Source organism: Alligator mississippiensis, chromosome 2 (genome assembly GCF_030867095.1).
Source record: "Alligator mississippiensis isolate rAllMis1 chromosome 2, rAllMis1, whole genome shotgun sequence".
Lineage (NCBI taxonomy): Eukaryota > Metazoa > Chordata > Crocodylia > Alligatoridae > Alligator > Alligator mississippiensis.
Genome location: NC_081825.1, coordinates 176748676 through 176771165, shown reverse-complemented (window position 1 = coordinate 176771165; position 22490 = coordinate 176748676). Strand labels below are relative to the sequence as shown.

The 22490-nt window shown below is 47.9% G+C and overlaps 1 protein-coding gene across 2 annotated transcripts; it reads right to left on the bottom strand.

Moving 5' to 3' along the window:
- Positions 1-11950: 11950 nt before the first annotated feature.
- LOC102572504 (zona pellucida sperm-binding protein 3) lies at positions 11951-20883 on the bottom strand. Of its 2 annotated transcripts, none has more exons than XM_059721379.1 (9): positions 20667-20883; positions 18085-18263; positions 15597-15709; positions 14878-14981; positions 14403-14574; positions 13933-14044; positions 13355-13541; positions 12773-13018; positions 11951-12264 (listed from the first exon to the last, which is right to left on the bottom strand). In XM_059721379.1, exons 1-9 carry the CDS (start codon positions 20866-20868, stop codon positions 12008-12010), a joined length of 1572 nt encoding a protein of 523 aa, XP_059577362.1. In that variant the 5' UTR covers positions 20869-20883; the 3' UTR covers positions 11951-12007. The 2 variants fall into 2 exon arrangements, with proteins under 2 accessions (XP_059577362.1, XP_014448932.1); XM_014593446.3 differs by having other exon boundaries at positions 20799-20883.
- Positions 20884-22490: the final 1607 nt, after the last annotated feature.

Sequence of the window (22490 nt, the reverse complement as noted above, 5' to 3'; positions counted from 1 at the left end):
GCAGGCTTGTTACCCTGCCCTTTCAGGGCTCCTCTCCTCATAGTCTGTTCGCTGCCACACTGGGCTTTCATCTCCCGACTCTAAAAGCCACAGAGCATCACTGTATGCATGTAGCAAGACCTCGGATGTTTTCATCTTCTTAGTTAATGCTGTTGTTTGGAAACCAATATTGTCCATGTGGTTTCCTCCTGTTCTTACTGTTGTGCAAAGAATTGATTCAGGGAAATATTTTTTGCAAGCAGTTTAGAGAACTCTGAAAGAGAGTTTCACGAGGCCAAAACTTTTTGCAAATTATTGTTAAATTTGGTGAATAATTACAGCTGGAACCCCCATCCCCGGACAGAAGTAGTAAAGGGAGAGGCCTATCCTAACCCAAACAAGTGAAATTCTCTGACTTCTGTTGTACAGGAGTCCAGATACACATGTCCACAGACAAATCACCTCACACCCCAGCCACATCTCCCACCCAGTTATCTGACTCCAAGTATCTCATGTGATCCACTGCACCTTGCCCATTCTTCTCTCCCACCAGGGTCTGACTGGTTCCATCCCAGCTCTAACCAACCTGGATCTGTCCTAGCTCAGGGGCAGGTTCTGGGCTCCCAATGCAGTGCTCTTTGACTACTACTGTTTACCATAGGACAGTTTCCCCTCCACCTCTGCTTCCAGGCTGGTTCAACCCCCTCCTCACATGGCAGCCAAGGTGCCACTGCCAGGAAATACCCCAATCTTTCACAGGGCTGCCGGATGCTTAGCACAGAGGAAAAGCACTTTCAAGACAACCCAACAGAGTCTGGCTGCTTTCCAGCCAATTGTGTCAGATTCACCGCAGAGCTAATGATTAGCAGTTGATAAAACAAATTTTATCCCTTGCTTTGTAACAAAGCCAATCCAAATAAGTCTCCTTTTGTTACCACTGCCCCAGGCCATCTAGAAGCCAAAATGCGTCAGTGGTGTGCCACATGTCACTTTGCTCACCACTGCTTTTTGAAAATGCAACATGTTCAGGATGTAAGCATCAGGGGAGCACTGAAGGATAACAAGAAAGTAAAGAGAGGAAAATCAGAATTGTCCACAGGATATTTGAGTCAAATGTGTGAGTATTCATTCCCCAAAACAAACATGAGGCAGCTTCCTGTGGAGCCAAAGATACCTTCAAACACAGTGGACAGTGCACCCCACAACCAATAGGCTTGCTTACCACAGAAGATGGTCCTCAAGAAAATGAAAAGTTTGGAATTATTATCTAGAAGTACACCTTGGATGCAAGTGAACAAAAAACTGGTGTTCAACATAGATGAAACTGCAATGTGACCCACAACATATAGGAAATTTTAGCTGCCCTGAAGTTGTGACAAAATTTCCAGTGCAGGTGACAAATGAAACATTCCCAAAGAACAACCAAGGAAGACTGTTTTGGCAGCTTTCATAACAAAAGAGTTTTAAGTAATGCAGAAGAGTGAGACAGTGGCTGGTTCATATTTCTGCATCTCATTTGGTTTTCTGTTTTTGCCCTTGCCTCTTTTTGAACCAGGCCACTCCAACTATGGGTTAAGAGATCCAGGTGTTGTGAATGGAGATAGCTCACATTTAAAAGAAACATGAAGGGCAGGGAGTTCTCTTATCCTTTGAGTGCCAAAATGGAAGTTTTGCAGCCACCTGAGTAAGCATTTTTTATATTTATGCACAGTTTCCAATTCCATTACAAATATAGTGCGGACATGTGAGTAGCCACATGGCTACTGCATCTTCTCAGTAGCCTATGCGCTGTTGGGACAAGTATGCAGCTGTGCACATGTATACCTGTGGATAATTAAGAACAGTCAGCATGGATTCACCAAGGACAAGTCATGCCTGAACAACCAGATTGCCTTCTAAGATGAGATAACTGGCTCTGTGGATATGGGGGAAGCAGTGGACATAATATATCTTGACTTTAGCAAGGCTTTTGGTACCGTCTCCCACAGCATTTTTGCAAGCAAGCTAAGGAAGTATGAGTTGGATGAATGGACTGTAAGGTGGATAGAAAGCTGGCTGGATTGTTGGGCTCAATGGGTAGTAATCAATGGCTCAATGTCTAGTTGGCAGCTAGTATCAAGTGGAGTGCCCCAGAGGTCAGTCCTGGGGCCAGTTTTGTTCAATATCTTCATTAACAATCTGGAAGATGGGATGGATTGCACCCTCAGCAAGTTCACAGATAGCACAAAGCTGGGGATGTAGAAGATACGGTGGAGGGTAGGGCTAGAATTCAGAATGACCTAGACAAATTGGAGGATTGGGCCAAAAGAAACTTCATGAGGTTCAACAAGGACAAGTGCAAAATCCTGAACTTAGGATGGAAGAATCCTATCCACCGCTACAGCCTGGGGCCTGACTGGCTGGGCAGCAGCTCTGCAGAAAAGGACCTGGGGGTTACAGTGGACAATAAGATGGATATAAGTCAGCAGTGTGCCCTTGTCGCCAAGAAGGCTAACAGCATACCGGGCTGCATTAGTAGGAGTGTTGCCAGCAGATGGAGGGAAGTAATTATTCCCGTCTATTCAGCACTGGTGAAGCCACATCTGGAGTATTGTGCCCAGTATTGCGGCCCCCCACTATAGAAAGTATGTGGACAAATTGGAGACAGTCCAGCAAAGAGTAACAAAAATGGTTAGAGGGCTGGGGAACATGACTTTAGAGGAGAGGCTGAGGGAACTAGTTAACAGTCTGCAGAAAAGATGACTGAGAGGGGATGTGATAGCAGCCTTTAACTACCTGAAGCGGGGTTCCAAAGCTGATGGAGCTAGACTGTTCTCACTGGTGATATATGGCAGAACAAGGAGCGATGGTCTCAAGTTTCAGCAAGGGAAGTTTAGATTAAATATTAGGAAAAACTCTCACAAGGAGGGTAGTGAAACACTGGAACAGGTTACCCAGAGAGGTTGTAGAATCTCCATCCTCAAAGGTTTTTAAGACCTGGCTAGACAAAACCTTGGCTGGGATGATTTAGTTGGGGATGGTCCTCCTTGGAGTAGGGGTTGGACTAGATAACCTACTGAGGTCCCTTCCAACCCTAATTTTCTATGATTTACTAGCCAAGTGGTTAAGACACTTGTCCAAGAAACAGGACATCCAAGCTCTAGGCTAGTAGGTGCACCGTGGCACACAGAAGTGTGCCACGTGATCCCTATGTGAGGAGGTAAATGCTTTCTTCCCCTCTCTGACACCCTGTGCCTGCCCCAGCTACTCCAGCTGAGCCTGTGGTTGTCCTTTGGGGGCTGCCACTGCTTCTGCTGCCTCTTCCTGCCCTTTCCTGCTGCCAGGCAGCCCCTGTGCTGGCCCTCTACAACATTCCCAGCACCAAGCTCTTCTGTGAGTGGGCAGGAGAGCATCTTCACAGACAGAGACATGCTTTGCAGCCTGGTTCATCTCCATACCCCCGGGGCCAGAGGGAGCTGCAGGGGCAGTCGCTGGCATGCAAGACCCTACAGGAACAGCTTTGGCAGCAGGGACTGCCCTTGCCCCCTGATGTACAGACCAGGGGGTCTGGAGCTGGCAGACAGTGGAAAGAGCAAGGCACAGCAGTGCAAATTCTTGTGCCCACTGCTCTTAAGTGGCACCAGCTAGATCAGCAGTTGTCAATATTTCTAGCCTCAAGCCCCGCCCCCCCCCCCCAAGTTCTTGTCTGAATTTAGATCTAGCTCAGTGATTGTCAACTGGGGTGCTGCAAAATTTGGAAAAGTTATTAAATTAGCTTTTTAACAGTGCATCTCAGCACTGGTATGATTTCCTCAGGCAGGGGAATAGGGTACGTTTTGAAAAAAATGCACCCAAAAAGGTGTGTGGGTGTGCAAGAGTGAAATGTGCTACCAATTTTAATCCAGGAAAAAGTGTGCCTCCGTAACCAAAAGTTTGGGAAACACTGCTCTAGGTACACCACACCCAGAGGAGGTTGAACCTTTAGAGTTTGAGTCTCACAACACACTGTTCTACCTGCAGCACCATGGGTTAAGCACCATCAAAACTTTCCTCTAGACCCTCACTTTTGAAGCTGGCCCCCTAGGCATCCACTTGAAGGAGATATGCGAGGCCAGAAGAAAGAGCATGAACTAAAGTGATGATTCTCAATTGGGGTCCCTTGATATTCTTTCAATATGATTCATAAGATAAACAAGAGGGTGCATCCCCACGAGTGAGAACATATGTTTCTCTGAGGACAAATAGCAGTGGTACATATTAGTACTGCTGCTAGTTGTCCCCAGGCACACCCCTGTATGCATGCTTAAGTTTGCAGCAAATTGCCCCAGGTGGGGTAGGGGAGGCTGATGTCAACACCTGGGCTGACCCCAGTAGCCTTAGCTGAGGTCCTAGGAACCTCCTAGGGCTACAGCAGCAGTGATCTGGGTACACAGATCCTGGCCAGCACCTGGAAAGTGGCTCTGGCCAGCCAGGCTCTGGTTTCAGGTTACACACGCTGCAGCCACTTGCACTTCCCCACTTCTTTCTGCTGTAGGTTTTTTTTTTTAGATACCAGGATTTCCAGGTATCTTATTTTGCCACCATGCTGCAAGTATGCAGCACGGCAAACAAAATCCCGAGTGCCACATGTATTTTGCGGTGCCTCAGAAGGTTTTGAGGAGCTGCAAACTGCACATTCCCATTTGTGGGAACACAATCGGAGATTTCAAATAAGAATTCACAGCATTACAAAAAAACCTCTGACCTGTTGTGGTCTGAGTTCTTTGCAACAGAAGAATTGCTATATTAATTTTCTGTAGTCAAAAAACCATTGTAAAGTAAGTGGTTTGAGTCTAATGAGGGGTGCCTTCAGTTTAAAAAGTGGTTAAGAATCACTGAGCGAAAGGATGGGTGACTCAGTGGGGTAGATTTCCCCGCCCCAAAAATAAAAAAAATAAAAGGAGTAGGCCCTTGGCTCCAGTCTGGATCCTTTTATCCATTGACTATAACTGTCATTGGAAGGTATAGTGGCTCAGCTCCAAAAGGAGAAATAGCTAGACATTACTTAACCTGCTGCACAATAATTTCAAAAACATGTATTAAGTGAGAAAGATGCAAATTTCAAATACCCGGGGAGGGAGGGGGGCTAGAATCCATGTCTTTAACATCCTGACAGAGTGCCTGTTAAGCTACTCCTTGGGTATTGGAACTAGCCCTAAAACATGTGAGATATTGGGTATTTGCCCTAGCTTCCCGTTTGTTTGCCACGCCTTACACTTATGTGTGCACGAACATAGCCAGAGTGTTCATACTGCACAGATAAAAGAATTGCAAGATGTACAAAGGTATCAAAAATACCACTTACGTGGCCGGGTAAGTGCCATTTAGGTGCATAAAGGGTAATAGAATTCTGCATAAAGTTCCCAAAAATTTCATGGTTATCATGTAGAAAGAGTTTCAGCTCATACAGTATGTAAGCTCACTACTGTTGACCACCAAAATCAGCAATCACTTCAATAAAAAAAATATATAAATAAATAAATAAATAAATAATATTGGTGCAATGTGCTAGAGAAGCTTATTGCTATAATAAAATATTTAACAACACACAACTGCATTGCACAAAATAGATCAGCTTTCCTCCCTACACAATGTCAGGTTTTTGGGTATTGTTCAACTTTTTGCTAAATCTGACTGTTAAGCAAAAACATGTGCATGAAGAAAAGGTCTCAGAGCACTACTTGGAAAAGAACATACAGAATGAACTTGTATAATTAATGAAACTAGATAGCCATTAAACCAGGGGCAGGCAATTATTTTGGGCGGAGGGCTGCTTACTCAGTTTTGGCAAGCTGTAAACGGCCGCATGGGTAGCCCTGCCCCTTGACAGGTGCCCCACCCCCTGTTCACCGTCTTGGGACCAATGTCCCAGGGCCAGCACCGGTGGGGCCCAGAGCAGAGCACAGACTGGCATGGGTCTGTGGAGCCAGGCTGGGCTGCACCAACAGGGAGAGTGGGGAGCTGGCCCAGCTCCATAGGGGTCCCGGCTAGCCAGGACCCTGTACTCCTGCTGCCCTGCTCTGGGCCCCACTGGCAGTGACCCCAGGACACTGGTGCAGGCCTCATGCTCCCACACTCCCGCACCCACAGTGCGCCCCCCCAGCCCCATGGTACTGGCGGGGGCAGCACGCAGCCCGGACTCCCTGCTCACCGGCAGAGAAGGAGCCGAGCGTGGAGAAAAGCAGCTCCTCCCCTGCCCCAGCTCCTCCCCATGGCCAGCTCTCCCTGCTGCAGCCGCTTGCAGCCTGCATGGGGCTATCCCGAGCAGGCACAGGCAGCCCCACACAGACTGTGAGCAGCTGCAGCATGGGGTGCCAGCCATGGGGCAGGTGAGGGGCCACTTCCCCCCCCCTCCACCCCCACACTCAGCACCAGCTTGTAACCCGTCCCCACTGCCAGTCTGGGCCCTGCGCTGGCTCCAGGCTCGCCTGTCGGGAGTGCGCCGCAGTGGGAGCAGCTGCTCGGTGCAGAAGAAAGTGAACCCCCTGCTTGTCGCGCCTGAGAGTGTTTGCCACCGCCATCGCTGTGCTGCCCAGCGAGCAAGCTCTGGGCAGGCAAAAGCATCAAACACTGCCTGGCGCGGCAAGCAGGGGGTAGGGGAGGCTTTCTTCCACACCAAGCAGGTGCTGACACCACTCGCTCTGCCACTGTGAAATATAGAATACTGGGCTAAATAAACTTCACACTGGGTATGTCTACACATGCAATTAATGCTATTTGGCTTTACTACACAGTAGACTAATTTACTGGTCAGTAAACACCTGCATGTGTAGACAGTGATGCTTTACTGTGCAGTAGATTAGTCTACTGCACAGTAAAGCATCTTGTGTAGACATAGCCACTGTATGGTATTTCTTATGGTCTTACCTTAAAATATAAACTTTCAGTCACTATAATGGCTTCCAAGAACACAAAAGTGCTAAATGTGCAGGATAAACTATTTAATTAAAGTAGTAAAGTTGCTTTCAAACCAATCAAAGCAACAAGCAGGAGGAATAAAAGCCACAAAATAATAAGATAAATATATCTGTGTCATTGGGTGGGGTCCCTTGCCAGCTTTGTCCTACAAGTGCCTTCTATTCTCGCCTGCCACATCGTGATGGTTGAGATCGTAGATAGTAAATAGGGAGGCTGCCCTCAAGGCACTATGCTGTAGCCATCTTGATGGACCCCACTGAACTGTGTGGGTTCTTAGACCCTTTGCTGGGACCCATTCTAAGTAAGTGCCTCACAGGACACCCCAAGCCTTATGGGCTAGATGCACGACTCCAAAACCATCCCTTTTTTATACCCCATGCCTCACATATGGTATGTTGACGCTGTTTCTCATGATGAGGCCTTGGCAGCTTAATTCAGCCTCAGTAACTATCTGGCACTGGGGTCTGCTCACCCCTGTCGCTGTGCCCTCTGGCACTGGGGCTCTGCATGGTAGTGTGCCCCAGTGAGGCCTCCTCCCCCTCCCCAATAGCCTCAGTCCGGTTCACCGAATTATAAGCAACAACATAAATATGACCCCTGGGCTATAACAGCAACCATAACCCTGGATGCTTTAGTCTCACCAGCAGAAGCACAGGCACCCAGGTATCTCCATGGAGCTTTTCTCCACAAGCTCTACTCCCCCTGGCAGATGCCAGGACCCTAACTGCCTTCAGTCCCACCCCTGCCTCCTTCCAGTCAGCTGGACTGAGTGCAGGTGCAGGCTAATTCCCTCCTTAGGTCCGCTGCCACAGTAACCTGCACCTGTGGGTTTTCTGCCTGGCTCCTAGGGCCCTCTCTCTAGGCAGTTTCTGCTCTTAAAGGAGCAGGCACCTTAGTGCCCTGTTGCAATCTGGGAATAAGGTTAATGAGAAAACTGTTACCAAAAAAAAAAAAACCACTTAAAGGTTTGCTCTTGATTAACTTCAAAAGGGTAAGCAAAAGATAAGTTTGGTTCACTTGTCTTTATACAATTATAATTTACTTCATGTTGTAGGCATAATACTAAATTCCATATAGAGTCTAAATTAGGTTATATATTTTCCCCCACTAATATTTAAATTAAAGGGCACATTTCCAACATATTTTTTTTTTTTTTTTGTATTTAGTAACAGAACATTGTGTGGATTTTTTTTCCCCCCATAGCTTTTGTTGTTTTTCCTTTTCTTCTACAGTTTGCATGTAATTTCTCTCCCATAGATACTCTATGACGATTTTTGCTCAGGGCCCCTCATTTGCTAAAGCTGCAACTAGGTGGCTAAGATCTCAGGGGCAAGGGAGGTCATCTGAAGAAAAGATGAATGGTCTGTGGGTTTGGGCAACTTCAAAGGAATGGGAGAGGAGGACATAAGGCAAGTGCAGGGATCAGCAACTCTGGAGGAAGGCAGAAGAACACACAAACAGAGAGAGGGGCAATAGATCAACATGTCTGTGCTAGAAATAGAGAAGACCCTTCAGTCCTCAATAAGGGAAGATGGAGGAGGATTACCACAACCACCAGACATTCCTGGAAGCCACCTGCCTTGCTCTCACATACTTCTCTTAGCCCTGACCCAAGACTTGATCTTGTCTCGTCTGTCCTGCCCAGCTCACTAAAACAATGCTTCAGCATCTACCCTTCCCTCAGCTAACGCCCCCAAGCCGTGAGCACCCATTGCCCGCTTGGTGTTGGGTTAGGCATTAATATACAGGCTGGTGTCCTACTAGGCCTTTAATGATGGGGGACATGCTGGCTTTATGTCACTACTGTAGGAACCCAAAAGTAGCTGTGCCACCCAGAAACATTTCCCTGCATCCTTCCTACTTCTGTCTCACCACACACAATGCATTTTTAGGCTAGGCAAATATGCAAGGGCCATCTACCATCGCCCTCCTCCCTTGATTTCCCACAGCGCTGATTTCCAACTAGCGTCATGCTTTTTTCTGCCCTGGTGAATGATGATGGGGAATCCTGGGCTGAGCAGCAAAGACTGAGGGACCCTAAATAAAGCAGTTTAATAGAAACATGTATCAGGGCTTAGCTAGGATGGGAGGCTATACATAGCAATGACTTGTTCAACAGCAACCCCTACTGGTTAGAATAGGAATTCCTCCCTCCTTGGGGAGCAGGGGGAAGAGGGAAAGGACAGAAATGGAGCCATGCCATCAATTATGGTAGTCCTCATTCTCAGAACTAGGGCAGTCACTCTCACTAGCAGGGCAGGGGTCAGGGATTGATTAACTGACTTGCTAGATATAGTTTAGTGAGACTAAATGGGCAGGATATGCAGAACAAGCATTACAGTAAAAAGAAGCAGAGAGGTGGGAAAGTATCCATACAGATTGCTGCAGTCATTGCTATCATCACCCACCTCAAACAGAGCTGGGTTTCAAACACTTGTGTGCTTAGACAAGCCGCCATCATTCCTGGAAACAGCAAAGAACAGGGAGGAATGAGTTTAAATAGGAAAAACTGGAGTGGTTTTTTTTTTGTTGGTTTTTTGTTTGTTTGTTTGTTTTAAACATAAAAAAAAAGAGTAGGGTGACCATCCTAATTTAGCCAGGACAATCCCAGATTTCAGAGGTCAGTCCCAGCTGGCTGTTGAGAATTATAATGCGTGTCCTGGAAATGCAGCAGCGTGAGGCCCTATGTGGCTGGGAGTTGGAGTAGCACAAAGCAGTTTGCAGGCAGGCATGCCGGCATCTCTGCCTGCCTGGCATGCCACCCTGCCCCCACTGACCTGTAAGGGTGCAGGCTGGGGGGGCAGTGGCCCGGATTTCTTTATGGTCAACCTAAAGAAGAAGAGACACTTGATTTTGAAACTAAACCAATATAAATATAAGAAACTCTTCCCTTCTTCCCACCCCCTGCCACCCCAAGACATGTGTTTTCCCTCCAAAAGAATCCATATTCAAGTTAGGCTCGTTTTGTAATCGTTCTAGACTATTTTTCTTCCAGTTTTGACAAAACCTCTTTTCCCCAGTCAACCAAAAGAGTTGTTTAGTGTATTAGGAGGCATCGCCCCCCTCTTCCCCCCACCCCGCACACATCTAAATCCTAGTATTTCATTAACAAAGGAGTGAAAACAGAAGCAACTATGCTGGCCTGAGCTAGGTCCCTGCCAAGCCTCCAGCTCTAGTGAGAAGGAAGCACAGAATTCCCTTGAGAACACAGAGTTCAGACAACACTTCTTCTGTCCATTACTAGGTCCTGAGCTTTGCTTTCAAAGAGATGTTAAGGTCTCAGTTTAGTCATAAGAGCTTTATTATTGTACCAAGACAACATGGAAAAGGGGGAGGAAAGGAAGGACCCAGAGCCAGGCTAACAGCCCTGGCTCTTTTTGGAAAGCATTAAGCTTGCTTTTCTTGCACAGCTGATGAGAAGGCAAAGCTTGAAATTTTTGGTTCCAAGGGCATTTGTACACATAACAGGGATTAGTCCTTGGGGTTTTATTCTATGCCCCCTAAATGGAAACAGTACTGCATAGAATAAAACCCTGAGGCCTAAACCATTCCAATTTTTCCTTCACATTATGGCAAGGGGCCCGATCCTTGGTTTTTTTTGGTCAGAGCTGGAGCATGCCCACTGGTTGGGGGGCAGGGAAAGCTGCTGGCAACCCAAAGGGCACCTAGGCTGCAGGGGACCCCAGTCCTTCCCCCTGCAGCAGTAGTGCCCCTGGGGCCACCCAGGCAGGCTGCTAATGGGCCGGGTGCTGCCCTAGCTCGGAGGCAGCACCTGGCTTGATCCAACCCTTATTTGACCCTGAGCTCAGGCAGCAACCAGCCTGCTAGCAGCCCACTAGGCAGCCCTATGGGGCACTGCTACTGTGGAGAGAAGGACCAGGGCTCCCTACAGCTCAGAGGTCACTTGGCACACCAGCAGCTAATGCCACCCCCCCCCCCCAACACACACACACACCCACCCCCCCCCCCCCCGGCTTGCCCCTGGGGTAGTGCAGGGAGGCGGCAGGAAAACAGCTGGAGAAGGCAGCAGACATAGTGCACGGGGCATGGGGCTGCCCACGTGGGCTGCTAGCTGGCCAGGTGCTGCCCCAGATCGGAGGCACCCAATCCAGCACTTACCTTATCCCATCCAGGCTTCCAGCACCCCATGCACCATCCCCACCACTTTCTTCAGCTGCCAGCACACCCAGTTGCCTCTGCAGCAGCGTGGGAAGGTGGCAGGAGGGTGGCTGGGTGTGCTGGCAGCCAAAGAAGGTGTCAGGGATGGTGTACAAGGTGCTAGAAGCCTGGGCAGGCTCAGGGAAGTTTTTGGATCAGGTACCTCCAGGCTGCAGAAGCATCTGACCAGCAAGCAGCCCACTCGGGTTTCCAGTGCCCCATGCACCATCCCTGCCACCTTCTCCAGCCACCAGCAAACTCAATCACCCTCTTGCTGCCTTTGCAGGCTGCTCCAGGGGCAAGCCAGCCCATTCCCAGTAGCCCCAGGTGTCCTGCCAGCTGTAGGATCCTGCTGAAGGCAGAAGCAGGGAGGGGCCCAATCCAACAGCTGCATCATTGCAATTTGCAACATCAGGATGTAGTTGAGTTTGACACAATGCAAACTCATTTAAACCCCAGCCCCCCAAAAAACCTCTTGCATTTGTACAGTGTGATGCCATTAAGACACAAAGTAACAATTTTCAGCATGTGTACATGGTAATGGCATCACTGTACAAATGTTTAAGTGTTTACTGCTGGTGAGCTGAGGGCCTGTGGTCATGGTCAGCATGGTGCAAAAGGCTGCAATTTGTCCCCTGTTCAGTGGAAGCTGTTCCTTAAGGGGAAAATTGAGTCATCAACACCATATTCAGGATAAAGAATCAGACTTCCAGAGACAGCTCTTTGTATTTGCATTGTCCCCTTTCCCCCCCAGCTCTAAATCTAGTTCAAGTAACATGCTTGCATCAGAAGAGATTTCCTCACAGCCAGCTATTTGGCTCTTTAAAATCCCCATTCAGCTCCCCCAGCAGCTGCTCCCGTGCAACAAGACATCCTCTTCAACTCTGAATGGTTTATTCCACAACTATTATTTTTTAAAGACATGCTGAAGAGTTCACACACATCTGGAATTACCACAGGAAGCAGCCACCCCAGCATCATCTTTTCCAGAGGCCGCTTTGGGGTCCCCAGAGGCTGTGGGTGCCATGGCAACAGCACCAGACTCAGTGGGGGCAGCATCAGCAGCTCCCATCGGGTACCCCCTCTGGTAGTGTCTCATGGAGCAGTAACATCCCAGGATCCCCAGGAAGACAAAGAAGCAACTCATCACCGCAATGGTCAGAGTAGTGACAGAGAAAGGGAGATGCAGCCCTGTGGGAAGAGAAAGCAGAGAAATGCTCAGGAGTGAAAGCTCAAGGCAACTGGGCTGGACAGACCTTTCCCCAAATCATTTCAGACATGAGTTTGGCCTCAGCCATTTGGGCTGGTAGGCTTGTTTCTTCCAGGCACTGCCTCTAAATGAGGCCAAGTTGTGGGGGTGGGAAGGGTAGGAGAGCCCCAAGACTCCCACTGTCCTAGTTTCCTTCACTTTAGTGGTGCACAGAGATACTTGCAATAGATTTGGCTTCAAGCCACCAAGTTCCGATTTCCCTCTTATTCCCCATTCCCACCCCCCCCCCCATCCCCCAAGGGAAGGGTTTTGGGCCTAGACTAAAAGTCACCATGACCCTATTAAACAAATCAATTCTGTGAATTGGGTCAATAACTAAACAGGCTGATCAGATTGCTGACAGCAAGACAGATCTGGGAGCCATTTGGTCACTGGATCACCCCTAGGAATTCCTCAGTTCAAGCCCATGACTGGAAAGCTCTCACAAACCAGAGGTCTCTTTGGCTTCCTCTCTCACAATAGGGTTCACTGGCTGCTGTGGAGAAAATAAGATTGGGTTGGTGGCATCTGGTGTGCTGGGGATAGTGGAAGCCAATGTCAGCGTCTCCAGTATGGCCGAGGTGGACTCTGTTGATGCAATCTTCATAGAGCTGGAACTGAACGTAACAGGGGAGCTGGATACAATAGAAGCCAGCTGGAAGGGACCAAGCTGGATGTCTGCTTCATCAAGGAGCCCTGCAGAAGGAAGGTCAGTCAGCTACATCAACCCCAATACTAGCAACATATGGAGGTGGAGGCTCCATGTATAAGAAGCAAGAATATCTGTCACTCCAGTAAGTGTGCTGGATAGCAGCAGGTGAGCTCAGCTCTGTAGGGGCTAGTTACAGAGGAGGTGTTTTGTCATAGCAGAAAAGGGGAAGGAATTCCCTTCCTTCACAGTCCATCAACAGAGGATGGGCTGCTCACGTGAAGGATGTAGAACCCCAGGGACAGTCTCCCTCACCTCACCAACAATTAGCACAATTTGTATGTGCTCTTCCAAATGTATATGGCGGTAAGGGCAAGATTTACCTTCCCTCTTGTGAAGTGCATGCCGGTGTCTTCTCCTGCTCCCACAACCAACAGGAGAAGCACAGCAGGAGCAGTCACCCCCTTCCTGGGAGTGCCAGGCTGCAGCAGTGCCGTCATAAGAGCAGGCCTTATTTTGTGCATTGGCAGGGCCGGGAGCCACTGCTTTTAGGTGGCAGAAAAGGTAGATCTGAAAGTACACAAGATGTCAAAACAGGATGTGGCTCTGTATGGGAACAAGCTGAGGTCCAGGATGGAGACAACATAGCACAATACCCTCCCACTAGGGAAGTGGCTCAGCAAACCAAGGGTCACTCTAAGTGAGGCCAAGAGAAGAGAAAGTTCCTACAACTACTCCACCATCCAAAACCCACCCTCTGGCCATCCCTCCTAGCCATCTAGGTCTCCAAAAGAGATTGCAGGAGAGCTTGTCTCATCTCCTCTCAGAAGCCAGTGAAAGTACCTCAGGCTGGCTTGAAGATGGCAGCAATCTTCTGCTACTGCCACCCAACCTTGCAGGGGAAAGTCTGCGATTTCCTGCCCACCACCCCTTTCCAAACGCACTTCCTCCCAGTAGACACCTGGTTGTTGGGAGCACCAGTGAAGAGGAAGGGGTCCAGCTGGAAGCGGAGGAAGTTGTCTCTTTGTGGAGCAAGGAAGCGGGAGCGGCTGTGCTCTGCATCCACAAAGCACCTGAAGAGAGGATAAGGCACAGGGAAGGGATAAGATCACTGGCTGCCCAAACCAGGATCCAAGAAACAGCTTAAGTCTGCTGCGATGTGCACATGCCCCAGGTCTGCCATGTCACGAGTCATGTCAAATTGAAGCAACAAGCAGGGAGTTTCATGGCCTCCTCTAAAAGCCTGGAGATGTATAGTTCAGAAGCAGTCCATACCATTCCTACAAAAAGCCAACCAGCTTGCCCACCCCTTGCCTTTAAAGCCCCATGACCCAGCTGTCACTCAACTCTAATAAGTACCCAGAACCCAAGCACCAGCTTATACTACTTCACACACCATCACAGACATCTGCTCACTACTCCGAGACTCACCCATAGTTTGTGATAATCTTGTATTTCATGGAGGACTCCACAATTGGCTGGGCCACACACTCATCCACATAGATTTTCAGAGGTACATGGCTGTCTGTTTTTACTGATGCCTGGATGTTTATTAAGTCGCCAAAGTGGTAAGAGGGGTCAGACAGGGGGGATGACCAGGTACCTGCAGGAAACAAGAGAACACACTCACCCAGATCTCTCCATTCCCACCCCAGAACAAAATGTTGGCTACAGCATGAAGTTTGGGTTGATGGGCACTGGCAGAGCTGTGGGAGAATATAGGACTGAGACACAGGCCAAAACTCAGAAAGCTCCCAACTCCCATCCCTTTACCTACACTGTAGATGGAGGCCTGAGTGAAGCCTGACTAGAGGGCTTTATATTTAGTCAGAGACTAACTAGGATGTGGAGGAGACCAATTCCCCAAAAGGCTTCTGTAGCCTGCTGAAATCAAGTGAACACTCACTGTCATAGATGTCCAAGGCAAAATCCAAGCGCTGCCTGTGAATTACGGTAGAGCTAAAGGGGACCCAAGTAGGCTGGAGTCCTAAGGTGGAAACATTCCCTGTCCTGGAATGAAGCAGAGTCTCAAATCACTTCTCCATACCTGGTGAGCCAAGATCTGAATGCTCTATTCTGTAGCGCTCCTGTACAACAAGGCTAGGAGCCATTTTGTTCCCCCCTCCCTCTTGTCCTGCTCCCCTAATTACATGTTTTAGTGTCAAAATTCCCTCCCCTCTCCAGATTTCCTGAGCTGGGCAGGCTTGGACTAGTAGGCTTTTAGGAGATCTATTGCATCCAGGGCTTGTATCTTTATCCTCTTGCCTCAACATCTATACTGGTGCCAAGCACTACCAAGTTATGTAACTAGCAAGTGTGAAGCTCCCACCAAGCCTCTGGTCAGGTGTAAACTCCTGCAGTTCAGTCAGGTGCATGCCACGAACCTGCCCACATCTGCAGAGGCTAAACCATGCTCCATTTGGAGCAGACTTTTCAGAGTGAAAGCAGGGATGCAGGAACACTAACCCATTGCAAAACTCAGGGGGGCCCTGCAATGGCTAGATCACGCCAGGTAAAAGGATGAAAACTCAGGAAAGGTGGGGAGCAACAACTTGTTTTTAAAAGAATCTGGGACAAATCTCAGCCTCCAGCTTCAGCAAGTAGGCACTTAGACCTAGCACTCACCTGGGGTAGAGGCAGTCTATGAGGAGGGAGAAGGGACTGGCTCGGATCACACCCCCTACAGCAGAAGGTCTGTAGTAGAGGATGTTTCTGTAGCGGATGCTGTCTGGGAGGAGCTATGCAAAGCAAACAAAGCCCAGAGTTACCCCCAAGTCTATTTTGCTTCCCCCACATCTACTCAGCAGCAAGGAAATCTGTTCAGCTATATCCCAGAATGGAAGCATTATGCCAGGGCCTGCACTCCATAGGCTCATTCAGCTTGTTAAAGAGTTTGTTTACAAAAAATTCAGCAAGATGGAGAAACCAGTTGAGTCCAACCAACCCATGCAACTGTGTTGAGAGGAGAAAGTAGTTCTCCAGATAGCATTGTAATGCCCATTAAACAAGAGGGACATGGGACAAGAAATGAACCTATATGCCTGACCCCAAAATGCTGACCAGAATGAGAGGAATGGCTGCTCTGCCTTTTTTGCAGTCCTTAGTCTAATGTCCTGACCTCAAACTGACTGGAATGAAAAAGTCTTTCCATCATGGCAGCCATGAACACCATTTCACGGGAGCCCACAAGACAGGACACTGGTCCTCCATTGCCCTGATCCTGCAAAATGTTCTGACCAGACCATTCCAGAAAGTAGGACTCCAATGAGATCCCTACTTCACTGGATTCAGCTACAGCCCGAAAGCCACCTGGCACAGAATATTTGTTCCTGCTTTTGCATCTTTTCTTCCTACACCGCCCTCATTTCTCAAACTTCCTTATTTCATTGCTTCTGATTAATCAGAGTCTGGCTTGGACTGCCAGCACTGCCTCTTTTGCATCACTCCTGTGATTGTGCCACTGTCAAGGCAGTCAAAAGCAGTGCCCTGAACAGCCAAGACTGGTTAGGGTCCAGTGAAGTCTCAAAGTGGCAGAACAGACCATATGCCAGGTTTGCCTCTAGGTGCCAAAGTCAACAGAGACCCAAACTTCAGTTTGTTTTTCTCCTGTTCTTTTCCTCTTAGAGGAGAGACAAGACCTTATCAGGAAAGCAGAATTTGACAGCAACATATTTAGCCTCTTGTTTAGCTTTCCTTAGTAGATAAAAAAGGATTATTACAACCTAAGAAACTTATGAACAGTAACATGTTGCTTATAAATATTCTCATTAGCTTAAAAAAAGGGAGTAAGAGACATTATTAAGCATAAATTTAAGGGAGACTTTCATTTTAGGTGCTTTTCACCATCTCCTGATTTTTCTGTATAGGACAGAGTTTCCTTGCTCAAAGCCCCAGGTCTTGTTCAAATGTTTTAATGTAGTACTAACTGGGTTGTGTTGATGTCCGAGTCAAAAGTGTCACTTATTCTCATTGACATGACCACTAATTGGAATGTTCTGGTCAGAGTAACGATTTGGCCAGTTGATGACCATTAACATTAGATAAAAAGATAAGCATACAGCTGTCTAGCAAGGTTCTGCCTCCTATTTGATGTGACTTTAAATAGGATATTATTATATTAAGGACTATAGACACCCTAAAACATGCAGGTGAGACTTTTTAAGGAGACCTACCCTTTATATCAGCCAAATGGGGTACAAGTCATTATAAAGTTAAATTAACAAAACTTGGCAGTTCCATCCCCCCCAAGATGCTCCAGCTAGTGAAGGGAGTAACTAACTCCAGTAAGAGGAAACTGCCATCAGCCCTACAGGGCTAGCTATGGGACTCAAACCCAGGACTCTTATTACTAGGAGTCCAAGCTTCTACTGGCCACCCATGAGCTAGAGGAACCTGTCTTCTAGCTGTAGCCAAGTCAAACTTTTAGGGACAAGTAACTAAAGGAGTTATGCAATCCCTGGATAGTGGGCTACAATGACACCTCACACATAAATATTAATATAGACCCATAATAGCTACTTCCATGGCAAGTGGGATGTACCATTTGATGAATGGGCGATTCACTTCCCGAGGAAAGACCATAAATCAGAGCAATGAGCCCTGGACTCTTCTCACTCCTCTAACCCTTTGCCCTTATTTAAAGTCTATCTTCCTCTCCAAGACTAGCCCATCTATTCTACACAGGAAATGCAGAAGTTACCCAAGTGATTTCACAAGTTGAGGTTCACAGAGCTCCTTGCTGCAGCACTTGACACTGTCAACATTACCTACCCACAGGACCAAGCCCTCCACATGCCCTGCAGTGCACTAGAAAGACTGCACCATTGCCCTGATCTTGGCTGTGGGCAGAAAATAAAATGCTCTGTTTGTCCAGCAAGCCTAGAAAATTGGTGCACTTGCTCCTAGATGGCTCTTTGTCAGCCTACATTGGAAAGGGCATCATCTGTATTCAGGGAGGATCCCAAACAGTCAAGTAGGCAAAATCTGATGGGAACCAAGCATTCCTGTGCACTCAGGGGAGGAGACATTGCTAAGGCAATTCACTCAGGAGCCCCACATTGAGCCCATAGAACAAGAGGTTGACCCCCACCAGCATTGCTGGTCTCCATCTCACCTCCATGGTGGCACCGCAGGCAGACAAAGGGTAATTCAGCTGGAATCTATCTGGCTGAACAGCAGTCACAGCACAGCTGGCCCCCAGGGTCAGTTCATTTGCAGCAACGTGCACACCATTCCCAAAGAGGTCTATAAGCACTGTGATCAGGATCCGGAAGTTGCCACATGCCACAGAGACTGCAGAGAGGGCACAGGGGACTCAGTGGAGACTTACCACTACATTGCTGTAGGGATGCCACTCCAAGTGAAGCAGCCCCAAAGAATCACCCCAGGAATGACCCTAAGTCCAGGGAACATGGGAGCAGGTGCTGATGGCTCCTGCAACAGCTATACTGATGTCCAGGAAGCAAATGCTACAAATAAGACCGATAGCAATCTACGTATCGGGCACTTGGATTCACACTACTTCAACTAGGGGCACACTGGGTCCCTTTGCTCCATAATAAGCCTTCCTCCTATGTTCACAAGGAGTCATCACGTAGGTGATCTTTTGCTGGGAAAATTTGATACAACACCTCACACCAGTGTCCAACCATCAGACTTTGGATAACAGAGTTCTCTTCCTCTACCATGGGTATTACTGACAGAGTGCAAGAAGTCTTGCTTGGTACCAACAGAAGAAGGTAGGGCTGAGAGGGCGAGTCGTTTGGCATATGGTCAGTGAACTGGCACTTGTTAGCTACTAGTTCATCTCTCCCACCTCAAAACAGACCCAGGCATCATGAAAGCAAGACCGCCTTTGCAGACCCTACCTGCCACGCTATATTTCTGCAACTAGTTGAGCACAGTAGCCATGTTGGGTCTGCAGAGTCTTTTGCCCCATCTCTATTTTTGCATTTTAGGGGGGTCCAAACATCAAAATATTTTTCAAGTGTCTCAGTTTCAAAACAGGTTCTGGAGAAAATAAGTAAGTAAAAAGCAACTGGGTTTGAAACTAAACCTTGTATTAGAATGTTTCTTTAAACCAAAGTCCCAAGGCTGCCTTTCAAGACATCAGTGCAATACAAAAAAAAAAAAAAAAAAAAAAAAAAGACAATAAGCTTGAAAGTAGAGGCTTATTTTCTTCCCTTCTTTTTCAATCAGTTAAAGTGCTGAGGTTTTGTTTGCTGAACACTAAATATTTGCTTTGGACCAGAAGGTAAGAATTTGAAGACTGAACCTGAACCATCCAGCTTTCTTTCCTGTTCCAAGAGAGATTCCATCTGCCCAAACTAAGACTTCTCATACAGACCAAGATCTCCTACATGCCAGCTGTCACATTACGCACAGACTGACAGGCAACTCAGCTGCAATGATTTCAGTACCTGCCACAAGGTCACACAATAAGTCAACAGGGCAGATTCAGGATTTACTGAAGTGGTGTGGGGCACAGCTCCCAATCAGATGGTGAAGGAATTGGAGTGAGGAGCAGCTAGAGCCCCTGAGTCATCAGTGGACACCAGGGAGCTGCACAGGGGGATTACTCACTCCCCACTAACACCACTGCTGTCACCGGGGGTGGTCAAAGCCAGCAATTGCCCCACTCCAGTCAGGGCTGTGGGGAGCTACAGCTTGGGGTACCAGGCTTGGCAAGAGACAACAGCAGCATGCAGGTTCCTCCTTCCAGCACCCGCTTTTAGCCAGTAAGGCTGACCTGCTTCCCCTTCCCACTATACCCTGCCTCCATAATAGGTATCCCCCCACTGGCTGGCAGCAGGGACAGGAAAGGGAAACCTGTGTACTTCTGCCACTGTAACCTACCAAGGCTGGCACCCTGCATGGGCTCAGCCCAATGTTAGAGCAAGGAGGAAGCAGCTCTGAGGCTCCTCCTGCACTTGGGTCAGCTAAAAACAACAGTAGCTGCAGGAAAGAGTAGGGGTGCATCTACATCACTGCAGCGCCTTGGATCCATCACTAAGTCACTAGGAAGACAGCGCTAAATAGAAGCCAGATATTTCATATCAACCCCATTAACCTGTGAAAGATGCTGTTGCCTATCTAGGTGAGCAGGTAGGAGTGCTCATGGGATAACTCCCTGCACCTATTCTAGGTGGAGCCAGCACAGATGAAAAAAGCTCTATCAGTCTCATCACCTCTCTCTAGGCCCAGGAACATGGGAACAGCTGCAGAAAGCTTATGGCTGCCACAGTGCTGCCTAAGCTTTCACATTTGCAGGATACAGATGTATTAACCCAGGACAGCTCTCACTCAGACTGCCTACAAGGAAGTCAAGTGGGTGGAGTAAGAAGCCTTTAGCACAGTACAAGCCTCAGAAGGCTAATGTGATGTAGATAGGGGTCTCTTCTCCCTCTAGCAAACAGAATACTTACAACACTTCAATTAAATATTGAATCTGAATGGACTACAGACATTCCACCAAGCCTCCTAGGAAAGGTCCCCTGGTAACAGCTTTTGTAGCCAGTGCCTGGGCAGCAGAACAGCTTTTAAACCACCCCCCTCCCCCAGTTGGGAGACTCCAGCCCCTTCTAGGAAATGCCAAACATCCACCCCCTAACTCAGCAGATGGGTCTCAGCACAAACATCCAGTGTAGATTCATAACAGGCTCAACTGTGCCAGGACCAGGCACTACCTCCACTCACCCCACAAAAAGCTACAGAACACCAAGCAGCCTCTGTCATCCAGAGTACCTTCCTCCCATACAAACAGAGTAAGGAGGCAAAAAGTGGGAAGTGAGTTTTCTCCTACCCACACCCTTTGCTCCCCAAGTTTACCCAGAGTAGCTTGAACACAAGCCACAGTGACTAAGAAAGACAAAACCCAGCTCCCGCAAGGAGCCTCCATTCTGCAACCACTGCATAAGAAGCAACCAGCTGAGAACCTGCTAGTCACTCTACCCTGCTTTTATACCTGGGGCAGTATTCAGGTGACTGCCATTCCTCCAATGAGAGGACAGTCACCCCCAGGCATCACTCAGAGCTGTGTTCCCTTTCTCCTCATCTATGAGAGGAGCAAGTGCTGATCAGGACACGCAAGTGCTGGTGCATCTCAGCTAGCATGTGCTATCACTTGTGGTTGATGGTTCAAATCTCAGGAGTAATACCTCTCCTTGCCCTTCAAGTGCACTTTTACTACAATGCTTTATATATTGGTTAGTGACCTCAGAGGCCTTTTTGAAAAGAGTATGGGGAGGTGGCACAGTTTGCCTCCCCTGCTGTCTTCTTGTCTGCATCCTGCAAGCAGTTTGAGACCAAAACCCCTACATACAGACAAAAGCCTAGATAATCTGCTTCTCTTTTGTTCCTCCCAGGCAAAGACAGCAAAGAGATTCAGCCTAAAGCAAAGGACTTTACCATTCCAAAAAGATTCCAGAAAAAAAATATCATTTCAGGCTGATCCACAACAAAAATTTTCCAGTTTTTGGACACCCTCCCTCCCTCCTGCCCCCCCCCCACAAAAGGGTAATGTTATAATTTTGAGAGATTTTTTTATGTATTCTTTATTTCTAACAGACAATAAGGGAAGTACAAAGCAAACAGTTGCTCAAAATCAGAAAATCAAAATGCTTTGACATTTCCATTTTTGTTCAGATTATTATTAGTGTTATTCTTGCTAATTTAATTCATGTTAATTATTGTGGCTATAGTAGTTGCTGAATCAACACTTTTTTGCTGAAAATAGTTGGGGTTGATCAGTTTAAGCCCGTTCTCATCGTGGCAAAAGAAATATGCAGCCCTTCCCCTCTCAGACAGCCAGAAAGGAACATTATTCCATCTTCCCGTTTAAAAACACAAGGTGTAAAGAACTTCATGCCTAGGTTGGGTTGTTTTTTTTAATCACTGCTAGTTTGGGGTGCCAGATGTGGAGAGAGAATGGTCTGAGATTCAGAACTACTACCAGCCCCTGCTTCAGGTGAAGTCATTGTATTCCTGAAATATGAGATCCTCCGTATTATAACCCTGTACTCTCCACAAGCTCTACCAGTGCCCTTAAATTCAGATCCATGCCCCTCCTCTTGCTCCAGTCCTGTTCCTCATTTACCCAGCTCCAACAGTGCCCTTCCATCCTAACCCAAAGCCTTCTGCCATGCCAGCCCTGAGCTCTGTGGGTGCCCCTCACTCCTGAGCCACAGTCCCCTGCTATGCCAGCCCAGGGCTCCCCGATAGCTCTGCCAGTACCCCTCTATCCTGACCCACAGCCCCCTGCCATCCCAGCCTTGGGCTCTCCAGCAGTTCTGCAGGTGCTTCTCCAACCTGCCCTGTAGCTGGACTATCTCTGTTCAATGTCTTGAGCAACAGTAAGGGACAAGGCAGACTTTGTGATAGTTCATCAACTTTGCTAAGGTAGCACCAAGCACCTGTACAGAGGCTGCCTGGCATGAGGTGTGAGGCAGACATGGATCAAGAGACACCAACTCAACCTCAGGGGAAAAGAAGTGAAATGTGGCATGGAAAAGTCCATTTAGA